This window comes from Coregonus clupeaformis, chromosome 10 (genome assembly GCF_020615455.1).
Source record: "Coregonus clupeaformis isolate EN_2021a chromosome 10, ASM2061545v1, whole genome shotgun sequence".
Lineage (NCBI taxonomy): Eukaryota > Metazoa > Chordata > Actinopteri > Salmoniformes > Salmonidae > Coregonus > Coregonus clupeaformis.
In genome coordinates, this window is record NC_059201.1 from 34,787,241 (window position 1) to 34,811,367 (window position 24,127).

At 47.2% G+C, this 24,127-nt stretch overlaps 1 protein-coding gene across 2 annotated transcripts in view; it reads left to right on the forward strand.

Moving 5' to 3' along the window:
* Positions 1-24,127, forward strand: part of LOC121574819 (contactin-4-like) — a 231,649-nt gene that overhangs the window by 150,220 nt on the left and 57,302 nt on the right. For both annotated transcript variants that reach the window (XM_041887421.2, XM_041887422.2), the window contains exons 7-9: positions 4,501-4,603; positions 4,926-5,110; positions 22,138-22,277. In XM_041887421.2, coding sequence (XP_041743355.1) covers positions 4,501-4,603; positions 4,926-5,110; positions 22,138-22,277 — 428 coding nt within the window. The remainder of the gene's footprint in view (positions 1-4,500; positions 4,604-4,925; positions 5,111-22,137; positions 22,278-24,127) is intronic.

Consider the following 24,127-nt stretch of genomic DNA (forward strand, 5'->3'; position numbering starts at 1 on the left):
AGGGGGTACACATGACTCCTGACACGCAATCCCCCGCCCGATGAGGTGGTAATTTTGTCGCCTGTGTCTTAGAAAATGTGTGCGCCAGATCATGGTATTCGGGGGGAATGCGCACGGTGGAGGTACCGTCTGGACTTTCCACCGTGGTTGCACCAACGGAAACACCTAGACACCTACCCTGACACTCGCGACCACCCTGTGAGAACCCTCTGTGGCCATGAGAAGGTGAGGTTGTGGAGTGCTAGCCAAGGGATACCTAATACCACAGGGAAAGCAGGAGACTCAATAATCAAAAAAGTTACCTGCTCACAATGAGTCTCCTGGGTGATCATGGTGACTGGTACAGTGACTTCCTTTACAGACCCGGACCCTAATGGTCGACTATCAAGTGCTCTGATGGGGAGTGGAATGGATAGGGGAACCAATGAAATGCCTTGACGGCATGAGAATGCCCTGTCCATAAAGTTCTCAGCTGTGCCTGAATCGACTAGCGCCTTACACTGGGGAACTACCATGTGATCGGGAAAGTTGATAGGTAGGGTACAGTGTGCAGCAGAGGGCTCTGAACGAGTGTGGGTGTTCGATACCTGGGGTGATGCGAGAGTGCCCTGCCTGCCGCCTCCAGGCCCAAAAGAGCGTTGACTACGACGTTTGGTGTACTGTCCCTTTGTGCCACCAGAGTTGCACTGTCGCTGTCGTCCTCCGCTCTCTCGGATGGCAGCTCCACCCAGCTCCATCAGCTCGGGATCCGAGTCGCCCGGGGTGGAAACAGGCAGACCCCTACCAGGACGTCCTCTGGCTGCCAGCAGGTTGCCCAAATGGATGGCCATGTCCACCAGTTTCGTGAAAGACAACATGGTGTCCCGGCAGGCTAGCAACCGTCGGACGTCCTCCCGCAGATGGCACCGGAAATGGTCGATCAGGGCCCGCTCGTTCCACCCGGAACCCGCTGTCAGAGTCCAAAACTCCAACGCAAAGTCCTGCGTGGTCCTCGTCCCCTGCCTCAGGTGGACCAGCCGCTCGCCCGCATCTCAACCCTCGGGCGGGTGATAGAGGCGAGCGAACTCCCCGTAGTCCTCCAACGCGGCTCCTCCTCCGTTCCAAACCACATTGGCCCACTCCAGGGCTTTCCCTGAGAGGCAGGAAACGAGGACGGACACCTTCTCCCGCTCCGATGGCGCCGGCCTGATGCTGGAGAAGTAAAGCTCCAGTTGGAGGAGGAATCCTTGGCAGAGCGCCGCCGTCCCGTCTAACGCCCGTGGTCAGGATATCTGGATCCCTCCGGGTGCTGGGGTGTAGGTGGCTGGATCCGGTTGGCCAGCTGGTCTCGACAGTTCGTGTCCTCTCCTCTCCAGGCATTGGACGACCTGAAGAACCCGATCCATCGCTTCCCCCAAGCTGGCCAGCATCGTGGAATGCTCCTGGACCCGTGCCACAACACCAGGCATGCACTCTTCTCCTGCTGACTCCATAGCGGGTGGGTGATTCTGTGATGAGTGTGATAGAAGGAGTCAGGCGCTGGAGGGTAGTCACCGAATGTAGAATTTATTCCGTCGTACACAAATAGCGCTGGAAAGTGACAAACGAAACAGGCACAGGGGAAAATCTACCCTGGCAATACAAGGTAACCGTAGCTCCAACAATAACAGGCACAGGGGAAAATCTACCCTGGCAATACAAGGTAACCGTAGCTCCAACAATAACAGGCACTGGGGAAATATCTACCCCGGCAATAACAAGGTACGAGTAGCTCCACCGAGCTACACTACTCTCACGAATAAACAATCACCCACAAGGACAAAGGGGACAGAGGGAACACTTATACATGGACTAATGAGGGGATAAGAACCAGGTGTGTGTAATGAACAAGACAAGACAAATGGAATGATGATATATGGAGCCCCAGTGGCTAGTAAGCCGGTGACGACGAACGCTGAAGCCTGCCCGAACAAGGAGGGGAGGCAGCCTCGGCGGAAGTCGTGACAACCACAACCATTGGCTAGTGGACTATCTTACATTTGCAAAGAAACAGCTAATTAACCTTTGGATTTCATTTGTATTCCTTAAAATCACTTGCCCTACTTTTCTTTTTCCTTCAACAAGTTTGTTTATTTCTTCTTCTTGCATGGCCTTGAGCAGATTTTTTAATCCAACTGTTTAGACCTCAATCTGAAACCAGAAGAGTCCTTTTAACATGAACAAATATCAGTTATATTTTTCTAATGGTTATATCTAGCAAATATGTCAGGCACAAGTACATGTAGCGGACATGAGTCGGTCATGGTCACGGGATGAGGTAGCCCCGCCTGCAAACTTCAAAACCAGCGTCTGCCCTCTGCCCATGAGGGAATTTCCTCTTGGTCTAATGGTCTAATACGTTGGTTGTTCCTGTGGGAGTCCCTCGTTCATAACCCAGGTGTTACATTCAGTATGATAGCATGAAAACTACTACTACTAATTATTCATGCCTCTTAGATATGATCATGAGTAAATGAAGCCTCCCTATTGAATATGGTCCTTAAGACAACTGTAATTGGTTGAATCAGGGGAAACATTTATGTGTAGTCAGCCTACCTATCATTAAATAATGCCAAGGACAGTATAGTAGAATATTACAGTACATTACACTGACTGTGTCTAAGCAGTCAGGTGGGAATTGTTTAGATAAAACACTGCAGAAACAGTAGCATTTGAGGGTTATGTTTCAAATGCAGGACACTGAATCTCTGCTTGTCTGGAATCACTGCTTCTAGTGCATACTATTTTTTTTAGGATGCAGCATGAGAAGGTATCTGTTTTCTTTTAACCAACTTACCAAACCTACTGGTGTGACAATGAGACATCAACAATGAACCCTCCAGTCACACAGGGCACATTAGCTTCTGTCACCTCCTGAAGGTTATGGTATGAGACAGTGTTGTAGAACTCGAGTCCAGGACTCGGACTTGACTCGGACTCAAGTCACAATTTGCATGACTTGTGACTCGACTCGGACTCAACCAGTCATGACTTGGACTTGGACTCGACCAGTAGTGTTGTCAGAAAGTCTCTCTCCCTTGCATTATTCAACATGATAGCTACAACAGCAAACATCAGATAGCTACTGTATTAGCTATGAAGGGTTCTGGCTAGAACACTCTATGAAGGGTTTTACCAAGAACCCTTTTATCCTCTAAAGCAGGGTTCCCCAACTGGTGGCCCGCGTGCCGAATTTGGCCCGCGTGTAATTTTTTATATCTGTTCCAAGGTATTTACATGCATAATAGGGATATACAGTGCCTTCAGAAAGTATTCACATCTCTTACATTTTTCCACATTTTGTTTTGTTACAAAGTGGAATTAAAATGGATGTAATTATATAATTTTAAAGCAGTGATCTACACAAAATACTCTATAATGTTAAAATGGAAGAAAAATTTAACATTTGTAAAAACACTAATATATCTTGATTAGATAAGTATTCAACCCCCTGAGTCAATACTTTATAGAAGCACCTTTGGCAGCGATTACAGCTGTGAGTCTCTAGGGCTTTCCACACCTGGATTGTGAAATATTTGCCCATTATTCTTTTCAAAATTCTTCAAGCTCTGTCAAATTGGTTGTTGATCATTGCTAGACAACCATTTTTAGGTCTTGCCATTGATTTTCAAGCAGATTTAAGTCGAAACTATAACTCGGCCACTCAGGAACAATCACTGTCTTCTTGGTAAGCAACTCCAGTGTAGATTTGGTCTTGTGTTTTAGGTTATTGTCCTGCTGAAAGGTGAATTCATCTCCCAGTAAGGGAATTTATTTCAACCAACTTCTAACCTAAATACAATGACATGGTGATTTTTTTTATTTATTTCATGTTGAATTCAGGTTAGTTGACAACTCAACCAAATTGAAATCAAAACTAGATGTTGAACTGACATCTGTGCCCATTGGGCTTTGACTTACAAAGAACCCTCGTCTTCCGAAAAGGGTTATTCAGATGAAAACGGTTCTTGGTAGAACCCAATTCCTCCACAAAGAACCCTTTTGGAGAAAAAAAATTCTAATAGTGTAGGGACTTGGTACTCGACTCGGACTCAAGGTTTAGTGACTTGACTACATCACTGATTAGAGCCTCGTCCAGCTGTCTCATTTACCCATGGCTGATAGGGCCTCGGCTACCTGGCTGTATTAGACAATGGAGATACAGATCTGAATGAGCTTTCACGGTCAGTCAGGGAACCATCCAGATAACACATGCCTCACAAAATCAAGGAGATGAAATTGGCTTGTTTCTCCCATTTCAAGAGCCCATTTGGGCTGAGAAACCTCTGGAAATGTGATAGAGAATTGCAGATAATGAATACCAGCAACAATGAGAACCTGTTATTGGTGTTCCAAAATAACCACTTCTCAGGTATATGATTGTAATCGCTTAAAGGACATATGTAGGAAACGACATATCAGCAGTTATCTGTGTTGTTGTTTTTTGCTTTCTTATAATTGGTCGTGAATTTCTCTCCTCAGGTATAATGGGTGAATACGAGCCGAAGATCGAAGTTCAGTTTCCAGAGATTGTCCATGTAGCCAAAGGATTGACAGTGAAACTGGAATGTTTTGCATTAGGAAAGTAAGTATGCTCTGGGCTTGGTTAAACAGGCACACAAATACATGAAAAGCAAAAGGTTATTAACAAACAGCGAGACATTTTTCATGTATCACTGCATGCCTCCAACCCTCCTCTGGTTGAAGCTGGGCTGGACATCTGATATTTCTGGTAGAGTTGGGACTGAGACTCCTGGTTCACTAGCTGAATTATGTATTACCTACATGTCTGTTTTTCTGTCTGATCAACTGAATTTGGTGAGGTTGTGATATTACAAATGATTTGTGTTTTTAATATGACCACGCTACAAGGTTTCTCTACCTCTCTCCATTCCTCTTTCCTCCAGCCCTGTCCCCTCTATAAACTGGAATAGAGTGGATGGAATCCCCTTTTCTAGGAAGGTGGACGTGAGGAAAGCCAGCGGCGTTCTGGAAATCCCCTATTTCCAGCAGGAAGACACGGGCACATACGAGTGTGTGGCAGAGAACTCCAGGGGGAAGAACACTGTAAAAGGAAAGCTGTCTTTCTACGGTAGGTGATCCTGAACCACATGATTATTTGAACCAACGAATGCTGCATGTGTCAGCTTCACTCAGATTGAAAGGCATCAAAGGGAGACCTAACTGGGTTTATAACACAGCCATCGGTAATCAACTGTGGCTCCGCCACTTTGCATGAGGGAGCATCGTTTAACAGCGCATCCCAAATTATTAAAGCCCCGGCGGCCATGATGCCTATAATATTTTGATCCAGATTAAAGCAATGATGAAGTGGATGAGGAGGAGACCTTGGACGTGACCTTGTGCATGGGACTTGTATTGCTCTCCACCAGATGGCATTGTGATTGACATCCAACTTGACTGGAGATCAAAGCTGTTAAATGTACTATACTTAGACCAGGGCCACATATGCTATCGGAATAGTCCGCAGTGCAGCATCTGGATGAAGAGGAGGAAGAGTAGTTGGGACGTTGATTGTTAGTTGTATTCATGTCTGTTTAATTCAGATAGAGTATTATTATTTTTTATTTTAGTAATTTAGCAGACGCTCTTATCCAGAGCGACTTACATTTTTTCATACTGGCCCCCCGTGGGAATCGAACCCACAACCCTGCCGTTGCAAGTGCCATGCTCTACCAACTGAGCTACACGGGGCCGTCAGTATTCAGCTGATATCCTCTACTTAATTATGTAGGTCTTTAACTTATTCCCTGCGGCTGAATATTTCTGTTTTGGATTCGCTGTCATTATTTGTGAACCTTTCTCTTGGTTATTGATGTAAAATCGTCAAAACATCACTGTCTATTCAGGATGTTTCAAGCTGAGAAGAAACTGTCTTGATAAAATAGTTTAGCTAAATCCAGCTACTAAAATGCTTTTTGTCCCCCTATTAGGACCAATATTATTGTGGCTATTGGCCCAAGCATTAGACAGGATTTTCACCTCTAATAAAACAGCAGACAGTCTCAAAGCTCTATCAGTGGCACAGTGGAGTCTAGTCTATTTTAGGCCAAGCACATTTGCATTTACTATGGACATTCAAATGAAGGGTCGCGACCTTCCGTTGTTCTCTAGTAGTCATACGATGGCATTCTTCATACAAGACGTCCTTTTATTAAGTAAGTACCTTTAGGCTATCCGTACCACTGAGATTTATCTCTCCCTTCTGGGGTCTTTCTCTGCTGCATGCCTAATGGCCCATTTACAAGAATAGCTTGTCTGGCTCCCTGAATGTTTTATTACACTTGTTGTTTCATTGTTTATATTCCCACAATGTGGATCAGTCACAGATAAGATGCTGGAAAATACTCGAAAGAAACAAGGCCGCCTGGACTAATTATATGAAAGTATGTTCGCTTTATTAGCTGCAATCATATACAGTTTAGCTATATGCATTATAAAACTAAGTTTAAAAAAACACCCAAAAAACTGAGCACAGCAGGTGATAACTAACATACACACTTCTATATAGGCCATCTATTTCCGTGTGGGTAAATATTTATGATCTCTTGATTTTCTTCCAAATTCAACTGAAGATCTCTCCTTCAATTGGTTTCCTATCCCTATGCCCTGCCCCCATGGTGCATAAGTCAGGCTCTGTCAGCTGTCAGGAATAACTATTTCTGTGCATTAAACAATTTGGCATTATTTACAACGTGCCTGCCTCAAAGCTCCCTGCACCTCTCAGTAATGGAACCCAGCAGCAGTGTTGCTCTGGCTGTGAGCTACAGGGGATGGTTTGTCCATATTAGCAGCAGGTCTGCCCTATTTTGATGTGCTTTCTCTCTCTCTCACTCTCTCTCTACTCTCTCTCTCTATCTCTCTCTCTCTCTCTGACAGGTGATACGAATCTGTAATCTTATTTTCAAGTCTGTTTGAATTAAGCCTTTGAGACATTCGTCAGCAGTGTGTGGGAATCAGGGAATGGATAAATGTATCTTGTGTACATCAGTACAACCTGTAGCCACAAAGCTGTGAAAGCCTCAGCTTTCTGCCTAGAAAAGAGATGAAGGCATTATTTGAGAGTTTCTTAGCAGTTAAATGCTAATGCTTTAATTGGGTTCTTCTGGGTTCTGCACGTCTTGTGTTTTCACAAGATGAATGATAATGATCCTTTCATGTCAGTCAAAGCTCCATTCAAATGGATCTCTATTGTCTTACTCTTGATTGGAGAGAGCATTTTGACATGTCAATATTTGCCAGGTATAATGATGACGAGTATTGAATCAAAACACAGGGACTGTCAGAGCGTCAGTGAATGTGGTAGGCGAAGTCAAACGCAGGACACAGAGCTTACTGGAAACGTACTTTACTCGAAAGTAAACAGAGTATAAACAACCTCCACACAGGGAGGAAAACAACCCGCACACGAACTACTGCCGATGACGAATACAATCACACACAACACACGATGAAAGACAGAGGGTTATATAGGGAAGACAATACAACATAATGGGAAACAGGTGTACACAATAAAGACCAAACAAGTCAAACACAGAAACATAGATCGGTAGCAGCTAGTACTCCGGGGACGACAAACGCCGAAGCCTGACCAAGGAAGGAGGAGGGGCAGCCTCAGCTGAATCCGTGACAGTACGACCCCGGCCTCGGGGACGGCCAGGAGGACGCGGAGCAGGGCGAGTCGGATGATTCTGATGGAAATCCCTCAACATGGAGGGATCTAGGATGTCCCTCCTAGGGACCCAGCACCATTCCTCCGGACCGTACCCCTCCCACTCCACGAGATACTGCAGGCCCCCCACCCAACGCCTCGAATCCAAGATGGAACGGACTGAGTACGCCGGAGCCCCCTCGATGTCCAGTGGGGGCGGAGGAACCTCTCGTACCTCAGAGTCCTGGAGTGGACCAGCTACTACCGGCCTGAGGAGAGACACATGGAACGAGGGGTTAATATGGTAATTAATGGGAAGTTGTAACCTATAACAAACCTTGTTCAATCTCCTCAGGACTTTAAATGGCCCCACAAACCGCCGACCCAGCTTCCGGCAGGGCAGGCGAAGGGGAAGGTTTCGGGTCGAGAGCCAGACCCAATCTCCCGGTGCATACACCGGAGCCTCACTGCGGTGGCGATCGGCGCTCGCCTTTTGTCGCCTGATAGCCCGCTGCAGGTGGACATGCGCAGCGTTCCAGGTCTCTTCCGAGTGCCGAAACCACTCATCCACCACAGGAGCTTCGATCTGGCTCTGATGCCAAGGTGCCAGGAACGGCTGATAACCTAACACACACTGAAAAGGCGTACGGTTAGTTGAGGAGTGGCGAAGTGAGTTTTGGGCTATCTCTGCCCAGGGGATATATCCCGACCACTCCCCCTGCTGGTCCTGGCAATCGGACCTCAGAAACCTACCCACATCCTGGTTCACTCTCTCCACCTGCCCATTACTCTCGGGGTGAAAACCTGAGGTAAGGCTAATTGAGACACCCAGGCGTTCCATAAACACCCTCCAGACTCTAGAGGTGAACTGGGGACCCCGATCAGACACTATATCCTCAGGTACCCTGTAGTGCCGGAGACGTGTGTAAACAGGGCGTCAGCAGTTTGTAGGGCTGTAGGGAGACCTGGCATAGGAATGAGACGGCAGGCCTTCGAAAACCGATCCACAACGACCAAGATCGCAGTGTTCCCCTGTGAGCGGGAAAGGTCCGTGACTAAGTCCACCGATAGATGAGACCACGGCCGTTGTGGAACGGGAAGGGTTTGTAATTTCCCTCTGGGCAGGTGTCTAGGCGCCTTACACTGGGCGCACACCGAGCAGGAGGAAACATAAACCCTCACGTCCTTAGCTAAAGTGGGCCACCAGTACTTCCCACTAAGGCAGTGCACTGTCCGACCGATACCAGGATGACCATAGGAGGGTGACGTGTGAGCCCAATATATCAATCGATCACGAACCTCGAGCGGCACGTACATCCGACCCTCTGGACACTGGGGGGGAGTAGGATCGGTGCGTAATGCCCGCTCAATGTCCGCATCAACCTCCCACACCACCGGTGCCACCAGACAAGACTCCGGAAGTATGGGAGTGGGCTCAATGGACCTCTCCTCGGTGTCATATAGTCGGGACAGGGCGTCTGCCTTAGCGTTCTGTAATTGGCAAAACCGAAGAACCGCTGCACCTCCTTCACCGTGGTGGGAGTCTGCCAACTGCGCACGGCCGAAACGCGGTCAATCTCCATCTCCACACCTGACGCGGACAAACGGTGTCCCAGGAAGGAGATGGACTCTTGGAAGAACAGACATTTCTCCGCCTTCACATACAGGTCATGCTCCAACAGTCTACCAAGCACCCGCCGAACCAGGGACACATGCTCTGCTCGTGTAGCGGAATATATTAGAATGTCATCGATATAAACCACTACACCCTGTCCATGCAAGTCCTGGAAAATCTAATCCACAAACGATTGGAAGACTGAAGGAGCATTCATCAAACCGTATGGCATGACGAGGTACTCATAGTGGCCCGAGGTGGTACTAAATGCTGTCTTCCACTCATCTCCCTCCCTAATACGCACCAGGTTGTACGCGCTCTTGAGATCCAATTTTGTGAAGAAGCGCGCCCCGTGTAATGACTCCGTCATACTAGCAATCAGAGGGAGTGGATAGCTGTATTTGATTGTGATCTGATTGAGACCACGGTAGTCAATGCACAGGCGTAAACCACCATCCTTCTTCTTCACAAAAAAGAAACTCAATGACGCAGGGGAAGTGGACGGCCGTATGTATCCCTGTCTCAGAGATTCGGTGACATATGTCTCCATAGCCGCCGTCTCCTCCTGAGATAGAGGATACACATGACTTCGGGGAAGCGCAGCGCCTACTTGGAGGTTTATCGCACAATCCCCCTGTCGATGGGGTGGTAATTGAGTAGCCTTCTTTTTACAGAAGGAGAGCGCCAAATCGGCATATTCAGGTGGAATGTGCATGGTGGGAACTTGGTTCGGACTTTCCACCGTCGTTGCCCCTACGGAAACACCTACACACCTCCCCAAGCACTGATCAGACCATCCCTCGAGAGCCCTCTGTTGCCATGAAATGTTGGGGTCATGAGAAGTTAACCAGGGAAGCCCCAACACCACGGGAAACGCAGGAGAATCAATCAGATACAAACTAATTATCTCCTCATGGCCCTCCTGCGTTTTCAACCTGAGAGGCGCTGTGACCTCCCTAATCAACCCTGACCCCAAGGGGCGGCTATCTAGGGCATGGATAGGGAAGGGCACATCAACTGGAACAATAGGAATCCCTAACTTATAGGTAAACTGACGATCTATAAAATTCCCAGCTGCGCCTGAATCGACTAGCGCCTTATGCTGGGAATGAGGAGAAACCTCGGGAAACACAACATTAATACACATATGCGCAACAAGGAGCTCTGGGTGAGTTGGGTGCCTACTCACCTGGAATGGCTCATCAGTGCGCTGCCTACCGCCTCGACTCCTGGGAGGCCCTCCACAGCACCGACCAGCAGTGTGTCCTCTGCGGCCACAGTTGGTGCATGGGACGGCCCTTCTCCTGGTCTCCCTCATACCAGCACCTCCGAGCTCCATAGGGGTCGGCTCGGAAGTGCTGGGGGATAGAATGGACGTGCGCGGGTAGCCAACAGGGTATCCAGGCGAATCGACATGTCCACCAGTTGGTCCAGGCTTAGGTTGGTGTCCCTGCAGGCCAATTCCCGACGCACGTCCTCCCTCAAGCTACATCGGTAGTGGTCGATGAGGGCCCTCTCATTCCATCCCGCGTTGGCAGCCAGAGTCCTAAAGTCCAGTGCGAATTCCTGCGCGCTCCACCTCCCCTGTCTGAGGTGGAATAGACGCTCACCCGCCGCTTTTCCTTCTGGTGGATGATCGAATACCCCCCTAAAGCGGCGGGTGAACTCCGCAGAGTTGACAGTAGCAGCGTCTATTCCCCCCCACTCGGCGTTGGCCCACTCGAGCGCCTTGCCGGACAGACAGGAGATGAGGGCGGACACGCTCTCGTATCCCGAGGGGGCCGGGTGGATGGTTGCCAGGTAGAGTTCGACCTGGAGCAGGAAACCCTGACACCCGGCAGCTGTGCCATCATAAGCCCTCGGGAGCGAGAGCCGAATCCCACTGGACCCCGGAGGTGAAGTGATGGGTAACGATGATGGTGGGGGTGTAATCGGAGGAGGTGTAGGCAGACCTCCTCTCTCCCATCGCTCCATGGTGTTCACTACTGGATCATGGCCGCTTGTTGTTGTACGCGTTCTTCCATTGATCCTGCTGGCACCGCTGCTCCTGCTGACTCCATGTCAGGTGTGTGATTCTGTCAGAGCGTCAGTGAATGCGGTAGGCGAAGTCAAATGCAGGACACAGAGCTTACTGGAAACGTACTTTACTCAAAAGTAACCAGAGTATAAACAACCTCCACACAGGGAGGAAAACAACCCGCACACGAACTACTGCCGATGACGAATACAATCACACACAACACACGATGAAAGACAGAGGGTTATATAGGGAAGACAATACAACATAATGGGAAACAGGTGTACACAATAAAGACCAAACAAGTCAAACACAGAAACATAGATCGGTAGCAGCTAGTACTCCGGGGACGACGAACGCCGAAGCCTGCCCGAGCAAGGAGGAGGGGCAGCCTTGGCTGAATCCGTGACAGGGTCTAATGATCAGGGATAATTTGCATTCTAAAAGGTAGCCTACTCTGAAGATGAATACAACTAAATATGCATATAGACTGCCACTGATTTCTCTATTTTAATCAACAATTTGCCTCTGCAGTTTATTTAATACTTTCCTACAATAAATAGTATCTCAAGATACTGCACATAAAAACTCAATGTCCTTTTCTCTGATTCCCCTTTCCCCTTTCGCCTATCCCCAATCTCCCCCTTTGATTTAGCTGGTTGATTTGAAACGTTTGGGCTGATTGTGTTCACACCGAGCCTGATGCAGCCAGGGATGGGCTGCATGCTTTCATTTGGTGATCTGTGACTGAGAGTCGATACATTCACAGTGGGTGAGGGATGGAGTGAGCGGCCTTGACAGGGCTAAAAAACATCAACAACAATGGGGTCCTGGGAGGTGGAGAGGGTGGAGCATGGCCACAAAGATCCTCTGTTAGAATGCACTGGCATGGATGTGATGCTAAATGACTGGTGATAACGGAGTCTCAGAGTACCACTCTCTCTCTGCTATCTCGTATGGGGCACTTCATGTCCAAAACACACAATGGCTACCCTCTTAATACCCAGCAACACACACAGACAATCAGAATACACAAACACACAGACCCACTGACAACACAAACACACAGACCACACAAACCCACAGACCACACAAACACACAGACCACACAGTCCCAGAGACCACAGACAACACAGACCCACAGACCACACAAACACACAGACCCACAGACCACACAAACACACAGACCCACAGAAACACACAGACCCACAGACCACACAAACACACAGACCAACAGACCACACAAACACACCGACCACACAATCACACAGACCCACAGACCACACGAATACACAGACCCACAGACTAAACAAACACACAGACCCACAGACCACACAAATACACAGACCCACATACCACACAAACACACAGACCCACAGACCACACAAAAACACAGACCCACAGACCACACAAACACACAGACCCACAGACTAAACAAACACACAGACCCACAGACCACACAAATACACAGACCCACAGACCACACAAACACACAGACCCACAGACCACACAAACATACAGACCCACAGACCACACAAACACACAAACCCACAGACCACACTAACACACAGACCCACAGACCACACAAACACACAGACCCACAGACCACACAAACACACAGACCCACAGACCACACAAGCACACAGACCCACATACCACACAAACACACAGACCCACAAACCACACAAAGACACAGACCCACAGACCACACAAACACACAGACCCACAAACAACACAAAGACACAGACCCACAGACCACACAAACACACAGACCCACAGACCTGACAAACACACAGACCCACAGACCACACAAACACACAGACCCACAGACCACACAAACACACAGACCACAAAAAAACACAGACCCACAGACCACACAAACACACAAACCCACAGACCACACAAACACACAGACCCACAGACCTGACAAACACACAGACCAACAGACCACACAAACACACAGACCCAAAGACCACACAAACACACAGACCCACAGACCACACAAACACACAGACCCACAGACCACACAAACACACAGACCCACTGACCACACAAACACACAGACCCACAGACCACACAAACACACAGACCCACAGACCACACAAACACACAGACCACACAAACACTCAGACCCACAGACCACACAAACACATAGACCCACAGACCACACAATCACACAGACCCACAGACCACACAAACACACAGACCCACAGACCACACAAATACACAGACCCACATACCACACAATCACACAGACCCACAGAAACACACAGACCCACAGATAACACAAACACACAGACCACACAATCACACAGACCCACAGACCACACGAATACACAGACCCACAGACTAAACAAACACACAGACCCACAGACCACACAAATACACAGACCCACATACCACACAAACACATAGACCCACAGACCACACAAACACACAGACCCACAGACCACAAAAACACACAGACCCACAGACCACACAAACACACAGACCCACAGACCACACAAACACACAGACCCACAGAAACACACAGACCCACAGACCACACAAACACACAGACCAACAGACCACACAAACACACAGACCACACAATCACACAGACCCACAGACCACAATAATACACAGACCCACAGACTAAACAAACACACAGACCCACAGACCACACAAATACACAGACCCACAGACCACACAAAAACACAGATGCACAGACCACACAAACACACAGACCCACAGACTAAACAAACACACAGACCCACAGACCACACAAATACACAGACCCAGAGACCACACAAACAAACAGACCCACAGACCACACAAACACACAGACCCACAGACCACACAAACACACAAACACACAGACCACACTAACACACAGACCCACAGACCACACAAACACACAGACCCACAGACCACACAAACACACAGACCCACAGACCACACAAGCACACAGACCCACATACCACACAATCACACAGACCCACAAACCACACAAAGACACAGACCCACAGACTACACAAACACACAGACCCACAAACAACACAAAGACACAGACCCACAGACCACACAAACACACAGACACACAGACCTGACAAACACACAGACCCACAGACCACACAAACACACAGACCCACAGACCACACAAACACACAGACCACAACAAAACACAGACCCACAGACCACACAAACACACAGACCCACAGACCACACAAACACACAGACCCACAGACCACACAAACACACAGACCCACAGACCTGACAAACACACAGACCAACAGACCACACAAACACACAGACTCACATACCACACAAACACACAGACCCACAGACCACACAAACACACAGACCCACAGACCACACAAACACACAGACCCACTGACCACACAAACACACAGACCCACAGACCACACAAACACACAGACCCACAGACCCACAGACCACACAAACACACTGACCCACAGACCCACAGACCACACAAACACACAGACCCACAGACCACACAGACCCACAGATCACACATCACACATACCCACAGACCACACAAACACACAGACCCACAGACCACACAAACACACAGACGCACAGATCCACAGACCACACAAACACACAGACCCACAGACCACACAAACACACAGACCCACAGACCACACAAATACACAGACCCACAGACCACACAAACACACAGACCCACAGACCACAAAAACACACAGACCCACAGACCACACAAACACACAGACCCACAGACCACACAAACACACAGATTCACAGAAACACACAGACCCACAGACCACACAAACACACAGACCAACAGACCACACAAACACACAGACCACACAATCACACAGACCCACAGACCACAATAATACACAGACCCACAGACTAAACAAACACACAGACCCACAGACCACACAAATACACAGACCCACATACCACACAAACACACAGACCCACAGACCACACAAAAACACAGATGCACAGACCACACAAACACACAGACCCACAGACTAAACAAACACACAGACCCACAGACCACACAAATACACAGACCCACAGACCACACAAACAAACAGACCCACAGACCACACAAACACACAGACCCACAGACCACACAAACACACAAACCCACAGACCACACTAACACACAGACCCACAGACCACACAAACACACAGACCCACAGACCACACAAACACACAGACCCACAGACCACACAAGCACACAGACCCACATACCACACAATCACACAGACCCACAGACCACACAAAGACACAGACCCACAGACTACACAAACACACAGACCCACAAACAACACAAAGACACAGACCCACAGACCACACAAACACACAGACCCACAGACCTGACAAACACACAGACCCACAGACCACACAAACACACAGACCCACAGACCACACAAACACACAGACCCACAGACCACACAAACACACAGACTACAAAAAAACACAGACCCACAGACCACACAAACACACAGACCCACAGACCACACAAACACACAGACCCACAGACCACACAAACACACAGACTACAAAAAAACACAGACCCACAGACCACACAAACACACAGACCCACAGACCACACAAACACACAGACCCACAGACCACACAAACACACAGACCCACAGACCTGACAAACACACAGACCAACAGACCACACAAACACACAGACCCACATACCACACAAACACACAGACCCACAGACCACACAAACACACAGACCCACAGACCACACAAACACACAGACCCACTGACCACACAAACACACAGACCCACAGACCACACAAACACACAGACCCACAGACCCACAGACCACACAAACACACTGACCCACAGACCCACAGACCACACAAACACACAGACCCACAGATCACACAGACCCACAGATCACACATCACACAGACCCACAGACCACACAAACACACAGACCCACAGACCCACAGACCACACAAACACACAGACGCACAGATCCACAGACCACACAAACACACAGACCCACAGACCACACAAACACACAGACCCACAGACCACACAAATACACAGACCCACAGACCACACAAACACACAGACCCACAGACCACACAAACACACAGACCCACAGACCACACAAACACACAAACACACAGACCACACTAACACACAGACCCACAGACCACACAAACACACAGACCCACAGACCACACAAACACACAGACCCACAGATCACACAAGCACACAGACCCACATACCACACAATCACACAGACCCACAAACCACACAAAGACACAGACCCACAGACTACTCAAACACACAGACCCACAAACAACACAAAGACACAGACCCACAGACCACACAAACACACAGACACACAGACCTGACAAACACACAGACCCACAGACCACACAAACACACAGACCCACAGACCACACAAACACACAGACCACAACAAAACACAGACCCACAGACCACACAAACACACAGACCCACAGACCACACAAACACACAGACCCACAGACCACACAAACACACAGACCCACAGACCTGACAAACACACAGACCAACAGACCACACAAACACACAGACTCACATACCACACAAACACACAGACCCACAGACCACACAAACACACAGACCCACAGACCACACAAACACACAGACCCACTGACCACACAAACACACAGACCCACAGACCACACAAACACACAGACCCACAGACCCACAGACCACACAAACACACTGACCCACAGACCACACAAACACACAGACCCACAGACCACACAGACCCACAGATCACACATCACACATACCCACAGACCACACAAACACACAGACCCACAGACCCACAGACCACACAAACACACAGACGCACAGATCCACAGACCACACAAACACACAGACCCACAGACCACACAAACACACAGACCCACAGACCACACAAATACACAGACCCACAGACCACACAAACACACAGACCCACAGACCACAAAAACACACAGACCCACAGACCACACAAACACACAGACCCACAGAACACACAAACACACAGATTCACAGAAACACACAGACCCACAGACCACACAAACACACAGACCAACAGACCACACAAACACACAGACCACACAATCACACAGACCCACAGACCACAATAATACACAGACCCACAGACTAAACAAACACACAGACCCACAGACCACACAAATACACAGACCCACATACCACACAAACACACAGACCCACAGACCACACAAAAACACAGATGCACAGACCACACAAACACACAGACCCACAGACTAAACAAACACACAGACCCACAGACCACACAAATACACAGACCCACAGACCACACAAACAAACAGACCCACAGACCACACAAACACACAGACCCACAGACCACACAAACACACAAACCCACAGACCACACTAACACACAGACCCACAGACCACACAAACACACAGACCCACAGACCACACAAACACACAGACCCACAGACCACACAAGCACACAGACCCACATACCACACAATCACACAGACCCACAGACCACACAAAGACACAGACCCACAGACTACACAAACACACAGACCCACAAACAACACAAAGACACAGACCCACAGACCACACAAACACACAGACCCACAGACCTGACAAACACACAGACCCACAGACCACACAAACACACAGACCCACAGACCACACAAACACACAGACCCACAGACCACACAAACACACAGACTACAAAAAAACACAGACCCACAGACCACACAAACACACAGACCCACAGACCACACAAACACACAGACCCACAGACCACACAAACACACAGACTACAAAAAAACACAGACCCACAGACCACACAAACACACAGACCCACAGACCACACAAACACACAGACCCACAGACCACACAAACACACAGACCCACAGACCTGACAAACACACAGACCAACAGACCACACAAACACACAGACCCACATACCACACAAACACACAGACCCACAGACCACACAAACACACAGACCCACAGACCACACAAACACACAGACCCACTGACCACACAAACACACAGACCCACAGACCACACAAACACACAGACCCACAGACCCACAGACCACACAAACACACTGACCCACAGACCCACAGACCACACAAACACACAGACCCACAGACCACACAGACCCACAGATCACACATCACACAGACCCACAGACCACACAAACACACAGACCCACAGACCCACAGACCACACAAACACACAGACCCACAGACCACACAAACACACAGACCCACAGACCACACAAACACACAGACCCACAGACCACACAGACCCACAGATCACACATCACACAGACCCACAGACCACACAAACACACAGACCCACAGACCCACAGACCACACAAACACACAGACGCACAGATCCACAGACCACACAAACACACAGACCCACAGACCACACAAACACACAGACCCACAGACCACACAAATACACAGACCCACAGACCACACAAACACACAGACCCACAGACCACACAAACACACTCTTTTTCTTTTTTTCCTCTCTTCCTTTTTCTTTCTCTCTCTCTTTTCTCTCTCTCACACACACATGCATCACATCAAATACACACAGAAGGGATAGGGATACATTAGCAATTAGTATTGGATTTCTCACTGTTTCATCTTGAAGTTCTTGAAAGCAAGCGGAGCTGAATCAGGAACACAATTAAGTTGGATTTGTATGTACTATTACAGATAAATCACCTCACATGTCAGTCGGGGAGTATGGCATTATTTAGGTTCTGGGTAATGGAAACGTACGGTGTGACAATGACCTGGTGTGATAGAGGATGATAGCATCATCCACAACATGGATAGTTACGATTATAGTAAATCTGGAGTTTTATGTTCCTCATTTTACCCCTCGCTAATTAATTAACCAGTCATGAGTTACTTGGAAGATAGAGTAGGAATCAATGCAGCTCCTGTATAATTGCACCATAATTTATTTAAATGGTTTTGGGAGATGTATTTTATGGCACTGTACTGTACACTCCTATAAAAAAGGGTTCCAAAAGGATTTTGTGGAAAGGGTTCTATCTGGAACCAAAAAGGGTTCTACCAAGGGTTCACCTATGGGGACAGCCGAATAACCCTTTTTTTGTTCTAGATAGCACCTTTTTTTTTTCACCCATGGACACACTAGTACATCTGGCTTGTATTAACAAACCTAACACTTGGATAGTCATGTACCATTTACTCCATCTACTGTATTTTTAGGTTGTACATCTGTCCAAGCATAAGGTCAATTTGCAATGCAATGCAAATTGAGTTTATGCTTGGACATAAGTAGAATAACCTAAAAATACAGCAGATGGAGTAAATGGTACATGACTATCCAAGTGTTAGGTTCCTTATACAGCTGTAGGATCTTAATTTGATCACTGTTGCAGGAGAACCTGTAGTGTATTTGAGGTTTAAAACGGCTTCTGAAGTTGGTAATTTCCACTTTGAAATTTCAGACTTGAAAAATGTATCAAGACCTTCAAACATGTCCATAATTATAATCCACATAATAATTCACATTTCCAGTTGCTGCAGGATTATTTTCCTGCTGTAGCAAACTGGCTCAAATTAAGATCCTACATCTGTATGGGCTACTGCTATAGATAACTCAAATGTATTTTAGCATAGGATCAGTATAATTATATACAGTGCATTAGGAAAGTATTCAGACCCCTTGACTTTTTCCACATTTTGTTATGTTACAGCCTAGTTCTGAAAGGGATTAAATAGTTTTTTCCCCCCTCATCAATCAACACACAATACCCCATAATGACAAAGCAAAAACAGGTTGTTGTTTTTTGGAAATGTATTAAAAATAACAAAAATGGAAATATCACATTTACATAATTATTCAGACCCTTTGCTCAGTACTTTGTTGAAGCACCTTTGGCAGCGATTACAGCCTCGAGTCTTCTTGGGTATGACGCTACAAGCTTGGCACACCTGTATTTGGGGAGTATCTCCCATTGTTCTCTGCAGGTGCTCTCAAACTCTGTCAGGTTGGATGGGGAGCGTCGCTGCACAGCTATTCTCAGGTCTCTCCAGAGATGTTCGATCGGTTTCAAGTCTTGGCTCTGGCTGGGCCACTCAAGGACATTCAGAGACTTGTCCTGAAGCCACTCCTGCGTTGTCTTGGCTGTGTGCTTAGGGTCGTTGTCCTGTTGGAAGGTGAACCTTCGCCCCAGTCTGAGGTCCTGAGCGCTCTGGAGCAGGTTTTCATCAAGGATCTCTCTGTACTTTGCTCCGTTCATCTTTCCCTCGATCCTGACTAGTCTCCCAGTCCCTGCCGCTGAAAAACATCCCCACAGCATGATGCTGCCATCGCCATGCTTCACTGTAGGGATGGTGCCAGGTTTCCCCCAGATGTGACACTTGGCATTCAGGCCAAAGAGTTCAATCTTGGTTTCATCAGACCAGAGAATTTTGTTTTGGTCAGAGTCCTTTAGGTGCCTTTTGGCAAACTCCAAGTGGGCTGTCATGTGCCTTTTACTGAGGAGTGGCTTCCGTCTGGCCACTCTACCATAAAGGCCTGATTAGTGGAGTGCTGCAGAGATGGTTGTCCTTCTTGAAGGTTCTCCCATCTCCACAGAGGAACTCTGGAGTTTTGTCACAGTGACCATTGGGTTCTTGGTCACCTCCCTGACCTAGGCCCTTCTCCCCCGATTGCTCAGTTTGGCTGGGCGGCCAGCTCTAGGAAGAGTCTTGGTTGTTCCAAACTTCTTCCATTTAAGAATGATGGAGGACACTGTGTTCTTGGTGACCTTCAATGCTGCAGAAATGTTTTGGTACCCTTCCCTAGATCTGTGCCTCAACACAATCCTGTCTTGCAGCTCTATGGACAATTCCTTGGACATCATGGCTTGGTTTCTGCTCTGACATGCACTGTCAACTGTGGGACCTTATACAGACAGGTGTGTGCCTTTCCAAATCATGTCCAATCAAATCAAATTTCAAATCAAATCAAATATTATTTGTCACATACACAAGTTTAGCAGATGTTATTGCGTGTGTAGCTAAATGCTTGTGTTTCTAGCTCCAACAGTGCAGTATATCTAACAATTCACAACAATACACACAACCTAAAAGTAAAATAATGGAATTAAGGAATATAGAAATATTAGAAATATTAGGCCGTTTATAAAGACTAAAATACAGGAGAATAGAATACAGTATATACATATCAGATGAGTAAAGCAAAAATATGTAAACATTATTAGAGTGACCTGTATTAATGGCACCTGTTTGAACTTGTTATCAGTATAAAAGACACATATCCACAACCTCAAACAGTCACACTCCAAACTCCACTATGGCCAAGAACAAAGAGCTGTCAAAGGACACCAGAAACAAAATTGTAGACCTGCACCAGGCTGGGAAGACTGAATCTGCAATAGGTAAGCAGCTTTGTTTGAAGAAATCAACTGTGGGAGCAATTATTAGGAAATGGAAGACATACAAGACCACTGATAATCTCCCTCGATCTGGGGCTCCACGCAAGATCTCACCCCGTGGGGTCAAAATGATTACAAGATTTTCAGGATTTTTTATAGTTGACGTGTACCTAGGATGAAAATTACAGGCCTCTCTCGTCTTTTTAAGTTGGAGAACTTGCACAATTGGTGGCTGACTAAATACTTTTTTTCCCCACTGTATGGGGCAGTACATTAAAATACTGTACATTATTTTAGAAATATGAGGAGTAAATGCTACCTGTGAGATATATGAGCTGTATGAGAATGTTCTAATTCACTGCAATGTTGTTTTGACCATGCAGCCCCTCCACATCTGATAGAGAAACCTGAGGATGTGCAGAAGCCCATTGATGACTCTCTGGTGTGGGAATGCAAGGCCACCGGGAAGCCCAAGCCCTCCTATAGGTGGATGAAGAACGGAGAGAACCTGGAGTCACTGGAGGTGAGACCTATATGGAGTGAAGGGTATAGATTGTATAGATGCATTAAAGAGATCAATGGAATGCAGACCGTGGGGGATAGAGGAAGAATGCTGGATTGGCGCACATTCAGCAAATCTGATCTAACAAAGTGGATATTCATCAAATCCGTAATGATTGATGTATTGTAACAGGCCCACAATGTGGTTGCTAAAATCCGATGCATAACATTTAGAAGTTGTCACTTTTCAGGTTTAGAAGAAGTGACTGCTAAATGCTAACTCCCGTTCAAATTAGATGGCTAGCGTATAGAAATCAGTGGTGGTAGTCAAAGTCGTTTTTAACTGTAATGCAGCGTATTGGTGACGATGACATGAACATGTATTGGGGTTGACATCTATACAAGCAGGATACTCAGATTTTTACCTCAACATAGTGTGAAATAGACATTTATACAATAGTGTAAATGTAGGCTAATGTTTTGCTGGGGGGCAATGAGGAGATTCAGGAGATTTCCCCTACGGCATCTTTCCCCCACGTGTTTCCATTGCATTTCCATTGTTTTGGTCGAGTTCGATTTATCTCTTTACCTAATGTATAGATGCTCCGAATCTGTGCTGATTCAGGCGGATGTAACGTTACAGAGTGTTCAGATAGAAATCCATCATGCAGAACAGACACCATTCTCATTTCACTAGCACACTCAATGCAGATAGTTTTATGAACTTCAATTGCTGTTATAAACCTTACATTTTAAATTTACGTCATTTAGCAGACGCTTTTATCCAGAGCGACTTACAGTTAGTGAGTGCATACATTATTTTTTTATACTTCTTTTCATACCCCAGTGGGAATCGAACCCACAACCCAGACGTTGCAAACGCCATGCTCTACCAATTGAGCTACATCCCTGCCGGTCATTCCCTCCCCTACCATAGACGACGCTGGGCCAATTGTGCGCCGCCCCATGGGTCTCCCGGTCACGGCCGGCTACGACAGAGCCTGGATTCGAACCAGGATCTCTAGAGGCACAGCTAGCACTGCGATGCAGTGCCTTAGACCACTGCGCCACTCGGGAGGTTGTGGCTTACAAATGCAGTGTGTACCCACTTGGTTTGTTCAGCCTTCTTTCCCAGTATATGGGTCCATGGTTTACTTGGTAGTAAAAACAAAGAGATCTAAACACAATTTGGCTAGATATCACCTTTATTCCTTTAGAGCATGGCTTTAAACTGTTCAGTTCCACAGAACACCACTTATCAAACAGGATTTTGATTATCCTGAAAGTGTCTACTTGGCTCTGGTTTGTTAAGAGACCAAACTGCAAACAATTTTATGCTGGTTTTAGAGCGTCGTAATCTTCTGGAAAAATCTCTCTTCCCAGAGTGCAGTCATTACTCCTGTACCACCAACAGAGAAAAGGGAGGAGAGCCCCTTATAAACACACTAACATCATCCTAAACACATCCTAGATATGCTGTAGCCAGCGCCTTATAAACATACTGACTATTGTGCATCCTAGATCTACTGTAGCTAGCCAGTTATTTGAGCAATAACGCATGAGAACCTGGGGATTATCGTGTGATAGCTCACGATAAGGGCTGTTCTTTCTTAGGCTCAAGGCGGTTCAAGGGCATTATTGCTTTTATAAAATGGTTGTCAGCATGTTAAAAAAAATATTAACAACATATTTTCATGAAAAACAATAACGACAGTTGTTAGTGATGAGGTTCTGAAGTTGCTAACAAAACAGGCTAGTTGTTAATTCTATTCTCATGTTTTGACCCAGTTGTTCATTTTATTCAATCCATGTAAACAAATTATTGGCATGTAGCTAGCTAGCAGAGGTTCAATGATGACGAGAGACAAGAAC